Here is a 15,685-nt window from a genome sequence, read left to right as displayed (position 1 = left end):
CCGATCTTGTCTGTGGAGGAGGATTTATAGTGTGCGTCCACCACTACGTTGTGAAGCGCGGGGTCTGTCTCCTAGGAACTAAGACAACAGGTAGGCTACTGTAGTATCCTATTTTTTTTTTTGCTGAATAAATTTGGGAACAAAAACACATTTTGGCATGCTTGTGAATACAGTATATTTATATTATATTTACAAAACCTTATGACAACCCATAGAGTGACTTTTTTGCTTTTTATTCAGTACTTTTTTCACCAAAACTTGAGGCCTTGCACCAGAGTGGGACCAGTTGTACCATTACTATTCAACTGAGCAGAAACACATTAATATAAATTGTTAAGCGGCTTTTTGTCAGTGTTGTTTGCTCTTATTACTGCCCACTATGAATTTTGGGATTGGTAAGGCCAGGAAGGATCCGCTCATTGAATCCTTAGTGAGTTGTAGGCCTGGCGGTGTCACCAGCCTTCAAAGGAAGCAGCTCCTGAACTTCGACAGAGCCATTAGTGTCCTGTTTGGTTGTTTGGTTGTTTGATATTTGATACCCAGTTAAAAGAACATGGTGACTGCAGTGGTGGGAGCCTCTTACAGAACGTTACCAGACTGACTTGTTTTCGAGATAAACACAGAGACGGCTTGCTGAAAAACTGTCCCTGAAGGCAACACGCATACACAGTTTTGCATGAATTTCCCTCTAAAACAACTCTGTCTGGTAACGTTCTGTTATTATCTCATAGTGTGGTGAATGTGCAGGTCACAACTTGTCCACCAGAGCATTTTGGAGTTGTTAGCGATTATGGCAATGGGCCAATTTGCCAAAATGTTGAACTATCCCTTTAATTTGTTAGCGGGAACAGGTAGAAAAAATCGGAAGTGTTTATCAACTAGTTGTCACCATCTACGCTCAGTCAAGACAACAGACTTATCTGGTTTTATCAATATAATGGGATAATTTATCTCAAAATAATGCGGTTTTACAAGTATTGGTTAATTTGGTCTCTCGGTTTCCATAGAGTAAGTAATCATGTATGGTTTACAGAAGCACAGTAGATAATAGACTAATATTCATCACAGGGACTTACCGGAATTGAGCCGTCCATGCATGTTAATCTTGAAAAGAGGAAGGAAGTGAGCAGGGTCCTTAAAAGTTGTGTAAGAGTTGATTGTGAAACCATTTCTGATTGACTGTGTGTCTACACAGAACACTGAAAATACTGTAGCCTACAGTCCAAATTTCTTCTAATCAACAGAGCAGAGATGAGTTTTGCAGCAGTGCTGAGTGGACTGGTCTCTCTTCTCTCAGGTACTGAACATTTATATTTATACTTTTGTATTTACATCCCAGCTTTTTTGCAGACTCACAGGTCTAGACAACATTTATTGTGTAATCACTGCTAATTAGCTCATCAGTAGATCTGATACAAACTGTGCTGTTCCTGGACATAAATCGGATGCTTAAAGTGAATTATATCTGTGTATAAAATGTTATTTAGTTTTAACATGAAAAAGAGCTTATACTAACCTTTAACAGCAGCAATAACAGGTAATATGACAGGAAACAGGAAATAATCATGTTTAGCAGACATCAAATGTTGAGCTAAAGGAAACCAAAGCCAATAAAAAAAAAGAGGAAGATAGTCTTGATGTTTGTTTGAGTCACAGCTGTGCAGTGTTTGTGAACTCTTATCTGATCTCTTACAGTATGTAATAGGATGTGTTGAACTGGCTGCTCTGTGTTCACACCGAAAAACAGCTACAATAACACACACATACTGTACAGTACAGTACACAGACAATATCCAAACAGGAAAGAGATGAGATGTTGAAGAGATGAGTTTATTTCTCATGTCCAGTGTGTTGTTTCCATCGTACATGTGCACTAAACTTTGCAAACCCAGTTAACATGTGACACTATAGTGGAACATTTTAACCATTGATTTGCATTTGTCTTTAGTTTCAGACCACAGTCAGGAAACGAGTGAAGCCTGCAGTGCCCCACACCTCTAATAAATGATATAAATAGGCCAGAGTGACTGACAGGTTACAATACGTGCACTGCAGCTTGCTTTGTGACCTTTGTTGTGCGTTACACGCCTCCGTCTCTCGTCCGTTGTTTCTTTTCTGTGGTTTTACCATTAAGGCGACAGAATCTGTTGCAGATCTATTCTAATGTGATGTTGTTTTTTCTGAACCTCTGTGTTTTAATCCCTTCTGTGACTTTCATTGTTGTATAGATATCTTACCTGTTATTTTCTTTTCTTTTGGCATTTGTTGTTGTTTTTTTATCTCACAGTCTTATTCAGCTGCTCTTACAGCTGCTCTTTTTCTTTTATATATTTATTTTTTATCACTTGTTCCAACTCGTGTCTCTCTTGTATACACATTTAATTATTCATATACCTTTTATCCCATTCCTTTCTGTGTCTTTACTGCACATTGTTCAACATAAGAGAAGATTGCAAAACATAATAATTTGACATAACCTTAGAAAACATAACTTTCTTTAGTGTTTTCCTCTGGGCCATTCCCACAACTTGACTAATTCTATCACACATACTGTACAGAAAATGTGTTCGAGACAACACTGGACAATGAACAGCTGGAAACCTCCAGATGTTCAAGTAAATAAAGGTCAGACTTATCAGACCAGGGACGTAGGCAGATGTTGGGCTAAAAGCTCCTCCATGTTCATAAGCACCTGCACATATTCAGGTCTGTCCCCAGATGTTGTCATAAGTCTGTGGTTTCTGCTGTGCTCCATGTTACAGTGGTGCAGGGTCAGAGTGACTGGGGGGTGAGCTGCACCCCTTCTCAGCTCTGTGCCCTGAAAGGATCAACAGTGGACATAAGCTGCACCTTCAGATACCCAACCTGGATGAACAACCGTGACGCTGCAGCTGAGAGAAGATTCTGGTTCACCAGAGTGAAGGATAATGAACCTGTGGATCTGAGAGCAGACTCAGAGTACTCGGGTCGTGTTCGGTATCTCTGTCGTGAGAACGACTGCACTCTGAGAATCACAGACCTGAGAGAGAGCGACTCAGCTGTTTACAAGTTCAGGTTCGCAACAGACCAACCAGATGGAGGGATTATTGGTTCACCCAGAACCAATTTGACTGTCACAGGTAATTGTTTGTCTTTCTTGGAAACTAAAACACTGAAATCACACATCTTTTTGCATCACTTGTGTTGACAGTTCTGTCTAAAGTCGTGTTTGTCCAGGTTTACAGGTGCAGATGAGTGAGTGGTCATCTTGCAAAACTCAATCATGTGCATGGTCGCATCTCGAGTGTCACAGCAGTTGTCTACCTGATCATTCTTCCTATGTGTGGTACAAAAATGGACGTAATATCCAAAAAGATGCACCTTCTTTTGAACAATACTTTTATGCTGGAGACAGTTATTCCTGTGCTGTAAAAGGACACGAAGATTTCCCCTCTCCTTCAGTGTGTGAGTAAATCCACTGTCCTACAATGACATTACTGCTCTTGTTTTTTTGTTTTGTGACTTTTTTCACTGTGATAATCAAAAATATTTCTTTTCTTTTTTTTTTAAGGTGTTTATCCTTATTCATGCAACAGATTGACTTACATGGAAAGAAGCCTCTGTGCCTTCAAAGGCTCATCAGTTGACATTTCTTGTGCATACCCCAGTTATGTATCTTTACAATCTAAGTTCTGGTTCAGATATCCGTGGTGGCCTCCAACACTACCTGTTGAACTTCATAAAGACTCAGGTCGGGTCCAGGTTCTGGAGATAGAGAGAGGACTCTCCACTCTGAGAATCAACAACCTGAGAGAGAGCGACTCGGGAGAGTACCGCTTCAAATTAAAAACAGGAAACTTTGACTGGGGCAGTGATTTACCTGGTACAACTCTGACTGTCACAGGTACTGAATAGCTTTAATGGAATAGTTCACCAAAAAATTTAATTCAGTCATGCTGATGAATACTCCAGAGTAGTTTTTTATTCCTCAAAGTGCATCTGGAGACCCGGGAGGCCAGTTCGTAGTCTAATCAAAACTTTGTAGCTATGAGAGTAATAGGATCCGAAATGACGTTGTTTCGAGTAAACTCTGGACTATCTCCCTTCAGGACACTTGGATTGCAGTGGACGAGCAGTGTGGAGGAATATTAAATGGTTTTTGTGTAGTTTTATGGCCGTTTTTGTGTTGGGCCCTATTGACTCTCATATAAAGTTTTCGTTGGCCTACGAACCGGCCTCCCGGGTCTCCAGATGCACTTTGAGGAATAAAAAACTACTCCGGAGTATTCATCAGCATGAGAGTGAGTCACTAATGACTGAATTTCATTTTTTGGTGAACTATTCCTGTAAGTGCATGCAGAAAACGACAGGTTGCATTTATATCCAGTGGACAGAAGGGGGAGACGTTGTACATCCAAACACATGTGATTCTCCTTCTCAGTTCCAGATGTGCAGGTGCAGGTGATCTGGTCTTCTGCTGGCCCAAAGCTGATTTGTTACAGCAGCTGTCGACTCTCTGGTCGTCGATCTTTCATCTGGTACAAGAATGAGAGAGAAATTCATGGGGAGACGTCTCCATCTTTCAATGGACACGTTGATCTTGAGTACAGTTATTCCTGTGCTTATGAGGGTCATCGCTCTGCTGCAGTGTGTGAGTTCACTCCACTGTGTCACATAGATGGAAGACATGGAAATTAAATCCTGTTGTTAGTTAGTTCCTGCAGGCTTCTACGATCAGTACATCAAATTATCAACACCACAGTCATTTTAATCAGCACATGTATTGGCAATCGGTGAGAATACTATCATAACAGAATCATGTTCATGTGTGTTTATTTCCTGCAGATGCTCCGAAGGTTGTGTCATTGTCAACGAGTCAACCTGGTGACATAATGAAGAACAGTTCAGTGACGCTGACCTGTAGCAGTGACACCAACCCCCCCGCCACCTACACCTGGTACAAAAACAACCAGTCACTGCTCAGTCCGCCGCAGCTGGTTTTCTCCTCCATCCAGTCCTCTGACTCTGGAGAGTATTACTGCACAGCTGAGAACGAGCTGAAGAAGACGACATCCGAACGTGTCTCAGTTGATGTGAAATGTGAGTATTTTAAAGCAACAAGTGACAACATAAAGGTTTTGTACTACTTGTTTTCCTCTAGTTTGTCTTGTAGCTTCAGCAGCATCCATGTTTGCACGTCTTCTGCTTAATGGATTCTTACCTCAGTGTTTATTGTTCTGTCCCCGGCCTCGTCCAGTTTGTCTTCACCGTTTCTGCCTTTGATGTGCACGAGTTCCCGATTAAAGCTCTAAAGCCTTTTTCCTGAGGCAGTCCGGCTTCATCTGTTTGCTTGGCAGCCATGTTGCTAATGTAAACTAATTCATGAGTTTCAAATGTAGTCCTACACCTGCCATGTTGGGGACTAACACAGGTGTTTCAATTTGAGTTGTGTTTCTGATTGGCATAGAACTAATTCATTAGTTTGAAACACCTGTGGGTCGCCGAAATGGCAGGTGTAGGACTACATTTGAAACTCATGGATAGGTGGTGTCATCTTACGTGGCAACCTGCAAGAAAGGCCTGGAAATTGAAGTCAACAACACATCTGTCTATTCAGGCTGGAGTCCTTCTTGCTTTTCTTATTTATATTCTATTGTAACTGGCTGTGCATCTCCAGATGTGTGTCACTTTTATCAGAAGATCTTTTTAAATATGTTTCAGATGCTCCAAAGACTTCCTCTCTGTCAGTGAGCCCCTCTTTTGAGACAGTGGAGGGAAGTTCAGTCAATCTGACCTGTAGCAGTGATGCTAACCCAGCAGCTATTTACACCTGGTACAAGGAGAACCAAACTCTTCTTCAAGGACCAGAAGGAGTTTATAATTTCTTCTCCATCAGCTCTGAAGACAGAGGGACCTACCACTGCAAGTCTGAGAATCAATATGGAGAGATCAACTCTAGGTCTATGTTTATAGATGTCCTGTGTAAGTAGAAAACACGTATTGGAATTGGTCAAAGTCATACATAGCAATATTACTGTAATGCATCTTCATGTTTCCTCCTCCAGACCCTCCAAAGCTTCCCTCTGTGTCAGTGAGTCCCTCTGCTGAGATAGTGGAGGGCAGTTCAGTCAATCTGACCTGTAGCAGTGATGCTAACCCAGCAGCTAATTACACCTGGTACAAGGAGGATGAAGACTCACCAAAAGCTTCAGGACAGATCTTCACCATCACTGACCTCAGACCTGAACACAGTGGGAGTTATTCCTGTGAAGCCCAGAACACAATAGGACGTCAGAAGTCCATCTTGAATCTGACTGTTTTAGGTGAGTAAATGTGATGTAGGCTAGTGAATGTGTATTAATCCCCAGTTCACTCTGATTCCTGTAACTCCCTCATCAGTTGTCAGTGTTTCCCTCTGATCGTCCAGGTTCATGGAAATCCGCGGCGTCTGGAGCAATCACTCTTGTTCTCCTGGTTCTCGTCCTCCTCGCTGTTTTCCTGTGGATCGGGTGAGAAAGTCTCTATCTCCATCATTATCTAGTTCATTGACACATGGAGTTGATTAATTGGACTGATTTTCCTCCTGTCTAGAAGAGACGAGTTCATAAAGCAATGTAAAGGAGGAAAGAGACCTGACAACGGAGAAGAGGTGAGGCAGAAAGAGTTCAAGTCTTCCAGCGTAAAATGAAGCACAAATGTCAGACTGAACTTGTCCTGTTAAAACTCACCAGCTTTAGTCCACTTTCTTCATGTCTACCTTCTGAGTGCTGCGTGGTGTTTTACAGACAATAGTTCATTAAAGCTGTGGATGATGGTGTAGATCCCTCAGGCTAAGAATACTTCTTTAACTTCTTAACTTTTTAACCTCTACACGCATCTCTTATTCATATATGTATTTCTTTTTAATTCTGTGTTTTAATACACAATGTGTTTTTATGTCTTCGTGTATTTTTACTCAGTGTTTGTGATCTGTGTTGTTGTCTGTATTGTCTTGCTGCTGCTCTGTGACATTTTAAATTTCCCCTCGGGGATTAAATAAAGTATTTCTAATTTCTAATAATGACTTTAAGCTGTGGAACTTCACTACATTTAAATTAATTGACTTTTCTGAATGTGACAAGGAGCATGAAACAGTCTGTGTGAATACTGTGACCTCTGGTGGTAACAATAGGAATCACAACATGTGACAGTTGTTCCAATAAACTCTCAGCACCTGTTGAAGTAAAGAATGATAAAAAAAATTGTTATAAGTTGAGATGTCTTTGTCTCCTCAGCAAAACGTGGGTCCAGTGTTTGAAGCAGGACAGCAGGATGAACTTCACTATGCCAGCATCAGCCTCTCTCAGAAGCAGGGAAATGATATCTACTCGAACATTAGAGTTCATCACCAGACAGAAACTGTGGTAGATGAGGAGGAGGTTGAATACTCTGTTGTCAGATTTAACAACACCAGCAGCGAATCAGAGTGAGCAGCTCCATTTTCATCTTTACACTTGAAAAACAAAAGAAAAAAAACAATGCATATCAGGTTAAAAACTGTCAGAGTGAACGGTTTATTCTTCTCTTCACAGAGCATCAAGACATCAAGAAGAAGGAACGGATTTATTTGCACTTTACAGCACAGTCAACAAAAAGACATGATGCAGCATCAAGAAAACAGGGAACAAAACAAACAACAACAGTGCTGTATAGGATATGTAAATACTTGTTTGCTTTCTTATTGTTTTTTTTTTAAATGGATGTTTTAGCTGGATTACAAAATAAAATCATATTTCTCTACGACTTCTGCTTTTATTAAACCATGTTGCTGCTTCCTCCTCACTATCAGATCATTTTAACTCTTGCAACGTGTTTAATCAGGTAAAAACTGCTCACTCCGCTCAGGATGAGATGAGGGCAGGTGAACAGTTTTTTTTTTTTTTTTAATGTGTTGAGCAATAATAATAGCAATGTACAGAACCAACAAGATAGGACATTGCATTGATGCAGAACAGCACATGAAAATGCACATCAAAAATACTGTCTGTATATAAATAGGCTAGAGGATCATTACAAAAATATAACTAGTTTACAGGGAGATGAATAAGTCAAAGATGGGTACAAAAAGGCAAATAATGAAATAAAATACATAGAAAAATAAAAGGGGGAAAGAAAATAACATAAAGAGCTCGGGTGAGAGCTGAATAACCGAGTTTACACAAGTGACAATAATAATAATAATAATAATAATAATAATAATAATAATAATAATAGTAGTAGTAATGATAATAATAATAATAAATAATGTAAGATGAAAAATGTTTTTGTTAGGAGTTTGGTTGAAGCCTATGTTGTTGGAATGGGAACTACTTTCTTTTGCGTGGCATCTGCCGTTACCTGTTAGGCCTACATTTGAATTGGGGCGGAGTGATACGGTGGCACAGAGTGATGCGTCGGTTGGTTGGCAGAGAGGTGAAACGGCGGTGCCACTAACGGTGCCCTCTCTGATCTGAAGTGAACGAGCATTAAAAGTTCGTCAATATTGACTGATTCTGACCCACGACCGACGAAGAGGAGTCAGTTCAGGTGAGGATAAAAAACACCCAGCGTTACACAGGTTTGTGGACTATTAATTTAAACTGTGATTAAGTTTTACCGGCGGGATTAATGAAGCACCACCGCCGATTTTTTTCAACTCGTCCTGCTACTAGCTAACGGTTAGCTAGTTGCTCGGTCAGTGTGCTGTGGATTTACAAAGAAACTAACGGACTTCATTGGATTTTCAACCGCCAAGACAGCGAAGAAGGGACAAACGTAGTAAACAAACAGTAACACAGACTGATTTAAATGCTCATGAAAAGTGGATTTCTCTCTGCTTTCTGTGGATTTTCGCGCGCTTTAGTTTTGCCGCCTGTGAACTGATAAATGAGGAGCGGTACGGTGAGAGTGGACTATTTTTCCACGAGGCTGCCAGAAAAATGAACTACTACGGTCGGTAAGTAGTGGTAAGTTATTAAACTACCTGCCTAATCATTGTACTTGTGCTAATATGTGGTTGTACTGCAAAGGAGATTTTGTATGTCTGAGTTGGAAATAGAAATAATGACTTTTCTAAATGGTGCAGATGTTTTGATGTGCAGCGTTTTCTCTACAATTGTACTAATGAGAGCCCCCACCAGGCCAAAAAAGAAAAGAAAAAGCGACTTATCCATTCATTCAGAAATCAATAGTAATTTCTATTTGGGAGCCTCTGTGCAGCGCTGTTCTGCAGTGTCAACCTACTTTGTTGCATAGTAACGATAGGAGTACCACTGCTGAGAGCGTGAGCATATTATGGGATGTTGAAGATTTGTAGCAAGATAACTATGCATTGTCGAAAAAAAGAAAAAAATATTGCGGTTGATGGAGGCAAAGACGGGTCGCCTGGGTGATTTTTAAAGGGCATTTCCAGTCGTAATCCATGTTTACCTCAGATATCAGGTCACCTATGATCAGTTCATTTCATACCATCCATACTCCAAACTGCAGCGTGTGGACGTTGATGTTTTTTCAATGTTCATTAATTGGCTTTGGACTAATTTTAAAATTGTTCTGTGGTCACAAGTAACGTCCTTTTGACCATAATTAAATGTAAAAATTTGGTGTACTATTAAATTAAATCAAAATTTGGACGTACCGCGACTTCCGCATCATTGCTTTCTAGTAGGTCAGAGAACACAACAGTAGAGGGACTCTCATCGATATCTATGAGAGACTCTGAGGCGTTTGTTCTTGGACTCCAGTTGCATCGTCGTCCTCCTCCGGCCCGTCTTTGTGGCGGACTCACCAGCCATGTTGGCCTCCAGCAATGCTTCCAACCCGGCCTCCAGAAGGAATCTGCCAGGGCATCGGCCTCCAGCTGTGTCTGCATTTGGGTCCAGTTCCTTCAGAGTCATGACACAACCTGGCTCAGTGGCTTAAGATTTCTGTGAGTACGTCTTTCATCTCTTCTGCACAGTTTCTATTTGGTCTGGACCAGCATGTGTTGATCCTGGATAGAGATCTCTTCATGTTGATTGGCAATGGGCACAAAATGTGGTCACGGAGGGTGGAGGTGGAGATTTGGTGTTTTGTGCCTCAAATTATGCAAAGTAATTATTGAGTTTGTTCAGACAGATGTGGCTGTAACAGGTCTTTAATGGAGGTTTGTGGTCCATAATGGTCTGAATCCCATGCCACAGGCTCCTTGTGTCTCTGCTGTCTATGAAGTGGTGGGCTATCTTTTTGGTGCACTGTGTTTTGATTTTTTCTGACAGTTTAAGAAAAATACAGTTTGAATTAAAAAATTGAAAGATCATCCTGATTTAAAAAAAAAAAAAACCTTTTTCGGGTTTTTGATCTGTTCGTTTGTAAGACAACAACATGACTTAGGTCAGACTTGTACTGACTTCATGAATATTCATAACCTAAAGAGGAAGTCGATCTTATTTTGACACATTACTTCTGTCTTTTGCTCACTGCACTGTGCAGTGATGATCATCACCCTCCTTTCTTGTCAGACAACAACTGGTTTTTGATCAGATTGATATTTCTTTCATACACACTGTTCAGCAGCTGATGTGTTTTATTGAGTCTGAAGTCACACAGAGATTATTGGAGAAGAATTTTAATCTCCTATTTAGTCTTGTATAGTTAAAGGTCAAACCCTCTGTGCTTATAGTTTAAAGAGATATACCGGTACTGCTGCAGCTATCTGCCCTGCATTCTCTCCCAGAAACATGCCAAGGCCATTTCCCCTCCTTTGCGTCTTAAGTCTCGCTCTTTGGCGGCTTCCAGACACAGCGGTAGAGCTAGGTGATAACAGGCGCGCTCACTGGAAAACACTTTGCGTAAGAAGAGACCTCAGAATTTCTCCCTAACAGAGATGAGAAGAGCAGTGATGTGTTTAACAGCAGCATCTAGTGAATTTGTCTTCATCCTTCTTCTCACTCTACCAGGTATTGTATATCTAAATTTACTTTGTAGAACATTTTGGTTAACAGACAAAGATAAAACATATTTGTGTCAATAAATAATCCTTCAATAGGTTTTTAAAAAAAATTTTTTTTTTACACATGTTTAATGGTTGATAATACCTCTTATGATGCAAGTCATTAAACACACAAGTTTCTTTGTCTGAACCTCAACATTTAAGTGGTGAGTGTTTGAATGAACTGTATAAATGGAGCTGGGTCATTTGAAGTATTCAGTTACTCTAAAGTTTATGTACAAATATCTGTAAGTTCTGTTTTAAGAGAACAAGATAACGTCTACCAAGGCACAAAATAAGGAACCAGACATTCTCTGTTAATTAGTCATTCAGTGTAATGTTCCCACTCCATGTATGGTTCATGCATGTTTCGTTATCTATTAATCGGCTATCAGATTATCTATCATCACATATAGTAGCAGCAAAGTGTAAATACATGATAAATGAAATGACCAAAAAAAAGGCAAAAATAAATGTGTTCCTCACTGGTAGAAATAGAAACCTGTGAGTCTCAATGCAGCTTCAATGAACAGTCAGAAACTTATTAACATCATGAGTTTGAAAGTGAATAAATTAAATTAGTCATGTAGCAGAGTTTACATGTTGAATAAGCTCCATAAAACTAATGAGTCTGACTGTGGTTTCTGCTGTGCTCTGTGTTACAGTGATACAGGGTCAGAATGGCTGGGGAGTGACTTACACTGACACTCACATCTGTGCCTCTAAAGGATCAACAGTGGAAATGAGCTGCAGATACAGTCACCCATCCAGGATAAATGGCTATTCTACAACAACAACAGTTGAGAAAAGATTCTGGTTTAGTAAAGGGGGTGATGCTGTGGATCTGACAACAGACTCAGACTACACAGGTCGTGTGGAGAATCACTGTGATCAGTGGAAACATTGCACTCTGAAAATCAGAGACCTGAGAGAGAGCGACTCAGCTGTTTACAAGTTCAGATTCATAACAAACCATGACGGTGGGAAATACACAGGGCATCCTGGAGTGACTTTGTTTGTCACAGGTAACGTTTTCACTGAAATATTTATCAGTTTGGTTCAAGTCAGTCTATGTGTCTCTGTGTTTGTACTTTTCTAGTTTAGTTCATGTCTGTCCTTTCTTCACAGATCCAGACCTCCACGTGCTGGTGGAAAGATCACCAGACCAGGTAGAGCTGAAGTGTCACAGCAGTTTTAAAGCAGCTGATGGTCGTTCATTTGTCTGGTACAAGAACGAACTGAAGATGAAGGAGGAAACATTTCACATTAGAGTCCCTGCTAATGATGACAACAGATATTCCTGTGCTCTTAAAGGATGTGAGGATCACCGCTCTACTCCAGTGTGTGAGTTTCACTACCTCAATGTCAAACTAAAACCTACCAATTTGGGACCTGTGGGCGACCGATTGTTTTTGGCCCGCTGCCCATGCTATTTTCCCGCTACCTACTTTAAAAAGAGCTATATCGTATATGGATGTTCAGTAATTTTGTGCACTTAGAGCAACACCATGTCGTTTTTCCACCTTAAAATAATGTTTATCAACTCCTTTAAGTGGTAGAAAAACAGTAAATGGTTTGAATCGGGCCTGAGCGGTTGCACTCAGCGGTAACTTTCCTGATCAGGCAGGAACACAGCGCCACCACAGCAGCTCCGCTAAGCTCCAGAGACCGAGCTCATGCCCAGTCTCCCTGCTCCTCTCACCCACACACGAGAGCCCTGTGCTGGGTTGTGCTTGGCTTCTCATTGGCCGGAACGAGCCACCCGGCGGAAGTCCTGCCTTCCTACATTCCTACAACTACATAATATTCACTTCTACTGTGAAAAGGCAGTTTACGTTGACTTCTCTTCTTCTTTTCCTCCTTCAGATGCTCCAACACTTCCCTCTGTGTCAGTGAGTCTCTCTGCTGAGATAGTGGAGGGCAGTTCAGTCAATCTGACTTGTAGCAGCGATGCTAACCCAGCAGCTAAACTCACCTGGTACAAGGATAAGGACAGGAAAAGTCTCGGTGACCAACCACAGTTCGTCTACAGCTCCATCCAGCCCTCTGAGTCTGGAGAGTATTATTGTGGAGCTGTGAATGAGATGGGGACGAGGGAATCAGGACTGATCTCTATTGATGTAAAATGTGAGATAGAAAGTTTATTATAAAATCTATATGAAGCTGATTACTAACCAGAACAATGTGCCTCAGCTACAATGTTTCTTATGTCGCCACACACAGAAATACTGATGTTTTTTTTCCCTCCAGATGCTCCAAAGCTTCCCTCTGTGTCAGTGAGTCCCTCTGCTGAGATAGTGGAGGGCAGTTCAGTCAATCTGACCTGTAGCAGTGATGCTAACCCAGCAGCTAATTACACCTGGTACAAGGAGGATGAAAACTCACCAAAAGCTTCAGGACAAATCTTCACCATCACTGACCTCAGACCTGAACACAGCGGGAATTATTACTGTGAAGCCCAGAACACAAGAGGACGTCAAAAGTCCACCTTAAATCTGAATGTTGTTGTTTCAGGTGAGTTACACACAGACTGTGACAGAAATCATAACACTACGTCTGGTCTGTAGCCGTAGACATCTTTGAATGTGGGATATCATCTTTCCTCTCAAGGTTTCATGTCCTTGAGACTGAAGTGTCGTCTGTCATGAGTGGTTGTAAGATTTTCAAGGACACAATGTTTATAAAACCAAATTATTACTATACTGGGTAATGTCCTGTTACACTATAGCTCATTTTATTTATTTCCATGTGTTCTCTCTTTTCTAGGATCATGGAAGTTTACAGCTGTTACTACAGTCTCTGTCATGGCCCTAATGATCCTACTCTTCTCTGTCTTCCTCTGGATCATGTGAGCAGTTCTGTTTCCCCAAATATTAGTTCACAAACTCATTTAAAATGAGTTCATGTCCTTCAGTGAGTCTTAACTTTTTAAACTGAATTCCCCTGATTAGAAAAAAGAGGCTGTCTGAGCAGAAGTCTGAGGCTGGAGAGAGACCAGTGGACAGGGGACAGGTGAGAAAGATGAACTGATCCACTCCAGTACATGTCGATGTTTGGGCAGCACCGTTGTGTGGTGGTTAGCTCCCTCAACTCTTGGTAAATTCTGTGTTCAAAAAGCACAAAGTGACAAATCTTGCAACTTTACCCGATTCTGGTCTTGTCCTGCAAATACAAGGTCTAGTTGACACAGTTCCCCAAAGGTTTCAACCTAGTTCTGCAAAGTAAAATTATACTGTGTAATGGTAATGTAATGTTGTTCATGAATGTATGATACCATCACTAAACCCTTCACATTTCCACAAAGAAATTCTCAATATACATGTTCTGAATTGTAAAGTGTTTTTAATGAATAATACTTTTGTCTACTATCTACAGGTAGAACCATCTGAGGAGCAGGATGATCTTCATTTTGCCAGTGTCCACTTTTCCGGAAATCACTCCAGTATCAGATCGGCTGAGGCCAGAAGACACAACAAGATAAAGGAGAAAGAAGACGTGGTTGTGTACGATGCTGTGACATTTAACCACTATGCCAGTCCAGCTCCAAGGTTAGCAGCTCCTCACACATAAATATCAGTATCAGTCATTCTGCTGAAATGTTTTTCCACATTTTATGATCACTTTGGATGTTCCCATTTCTGACAGTAACAGCTGAATATATTTTTCTTTATGATCCCCTGATTTAATTTATGTCCCTCTCAGAACCAGAGGTCAGGAAGCATCAGCAAACCCTGACTATTTAGTTGACATGGTAATTTTTTTTTCCTATTATTCCTCTGAAAGAAAATCATTGTTCAACAACATAATGTGAATGTTGCCTTTTAATTGTGACAAATCTGTTAATGAATTACTGGATAAATAGTGGATGTGACATTGTATGACATGTTTTTGGTCAGCTGAGCTCCCCCTTTCTGTCTCCATGCAGCTGCTCCAACAGACCCACAGGAGCTGTAAGAGAGAAGAGATGTCGCCACTTCCTGTCTGTGGACACAGATAATTATGAACTGAGCCAGAGGTACCGCTACCAGAAACTGAGACCTGTGTCTCTGTGGTTGGTTACAACTTTGTTGAGTGTCGAGCCATCACAATCTTTTTTGTACATAACTTTGGACACCAACATGTGTAACATACTTATTTGTGGCATTTATGCCTTTTTTTCAGCAACATGACATCACCTCACCTAACTTAGACTCAAATAAAACCAAACCTGTGTATTGGTAAACTTACAGGTAAAGTTGGTTTGTACCATGTGAGTGAAACACCAAGTGAGGTTCTGAGGAATAACCATTTGCTAATAAGTTTAACAAACAGCACAGTGTTTTTCTATTAACTTAGAGTTAAAATATGATAGGTATTAAAGATATAATGGTTATTATTAAGGTTGTTGGAGAACATGCATTTTCTGATAGAGTTGTAATTTGATCCTGCTTCCACCAGATGGTGGTAAAAAACTATTTTGTTTTATGTCTCTATTCTTTACACGGTGTTTTTTTTTTCATTTATTACCTTTTCTTTCTGTCTGTGATCTAACAATACTGTAACAGGTCTGTCATGTCTGTTTCTGTTTATGAGCATCTGTCATATTGTGGTTTTTTATTGCTCAGTTGAGTTAAGTTTTCAACATGGACATAATGAATATGTGGTTGTATCATATTTATTCATTTAGTTTACGAATAAAAACAACAACAACGTGAGGTAAGTAAAATTTATTTATATAGC

The 15,685-nt window shown here is 40.5% G+C and overlaps 3 protein-coding genes across 3 annotated transcripts in view; 2 read left to right on the top strand and 1 right to left on the bottom strand.

Annotated features, from left to right (window-relative positions):
• The window catches only part of atp6v0e2 (ATPase H+ transporting V0 subunit e2), a 263,253-nt gene that overhangs the window by 95,868 nt on the left and 151,700 nt on the right, over positions 1-15,685 (bottom strand). The gene's annotated exons all lie outside the window — the stretch shown is intronic.
• On the top strand, positions 1,024-7,670 carry LOC146992367 (Fc receptor-like protein 5). Its single transcript, XM_085785770.1, has 12 exons — positions 1,024-1,297; positions 2,763-3,119; positions 3,217-3,444; positions 3,551-3,883; positions 4,421-4,630; positions 4,825-5,079; positions 5,701-5,961; positions 6,045-6,302; positions 6,407-6,488; positions 6,571-6,628; positions 7,254-7,444; positions 7,551-7,670. The coding sequence occupies exons 1-12, from the start codon at positions 1,252-1,254 to the stop codon at positions 7,618-7,620; spliced, it is 2,349 nt and encodes a 782-aa protein (XP_085641896.1). The 5' UTR covers positions 1,024-1,251; the 3' UTR covers positions 7,621-7,670.
• LOC146992366 (uncharacterized) lies at positions 11,941-15,076 on the top strand. The gene is made up of 6 exons (XM_085790434.1): positions 11,941-11,946; positions 12,095-12,135; positions 13,918-13,978; positions 14,342-14,514; positions 14,669-14,717; positions 14,892-15,076. The coding sequence occupies exons 1-6, from the start codon at positions 11,941-11,943 to the stop codon at positions 14,961-14,963; spliced, it is 402 nt and encodes a 133-aa protein (XP_085646560.1). The 3' UTR covers positions 14,964-15,076.

Source organism: Trachurus japonicus, chromosome 1 (genome assembly GCF_045865225.1).
Source record: "Trachurus japonicus isolate A0001 chromosome 1, Traja_1.0".
NCBI lineage: Eukaryota > Metazoa > Chordata > Actinopteri > Carangiformes > Carangidae > Trachurus > Trachurus japonicus.
Note: the sequence above shows the minus strand (reverse complement) of the source record. Positions and strands in the feature narration are given on the sequence as shown.

Bases quoted from the DNA above. Each gene is read 5' to 3' on its own strand.
- LOC146992366 (XM_085790434.1), top strand. The intron at 12,136-13,917 runs GTAGAGCTGAAG...TCCCCTGATTAG, and splicing joins TGGAAAGATCACCAGACCAG to AAAAAAGAGGCTGTCTGAGC. The intron at 14,718-14,891 runs GTAATTTTTTTT...GTCTCCATGCAG, and splicing joins CTGACTATTTAGTTGACATG to CTGCTCCAACAGACCCACAG.
- LOC146992367 (XM_085785770.1), top strand. From the start codon at position 1,252: ATGAGTTTTGCAGCAGTGCTGAGTGGACTGGTCTCTCTTCTCTCAG. The intron at 3,120-3,216 runs GTAATTGTTTGT...GTGTTTGTCCAG, and splicing joins AACCAATTTGACTGTCACAG to GTTTACAGGTGCAGATGAGT. The intron at 6,629-7,253 runs GTGAGGCAGAAA...TTGTCTCCTCAG, and splicing joins GACCTGACAACGGAGAAGAG to CAAAACGTGGGTCCAGTGTT.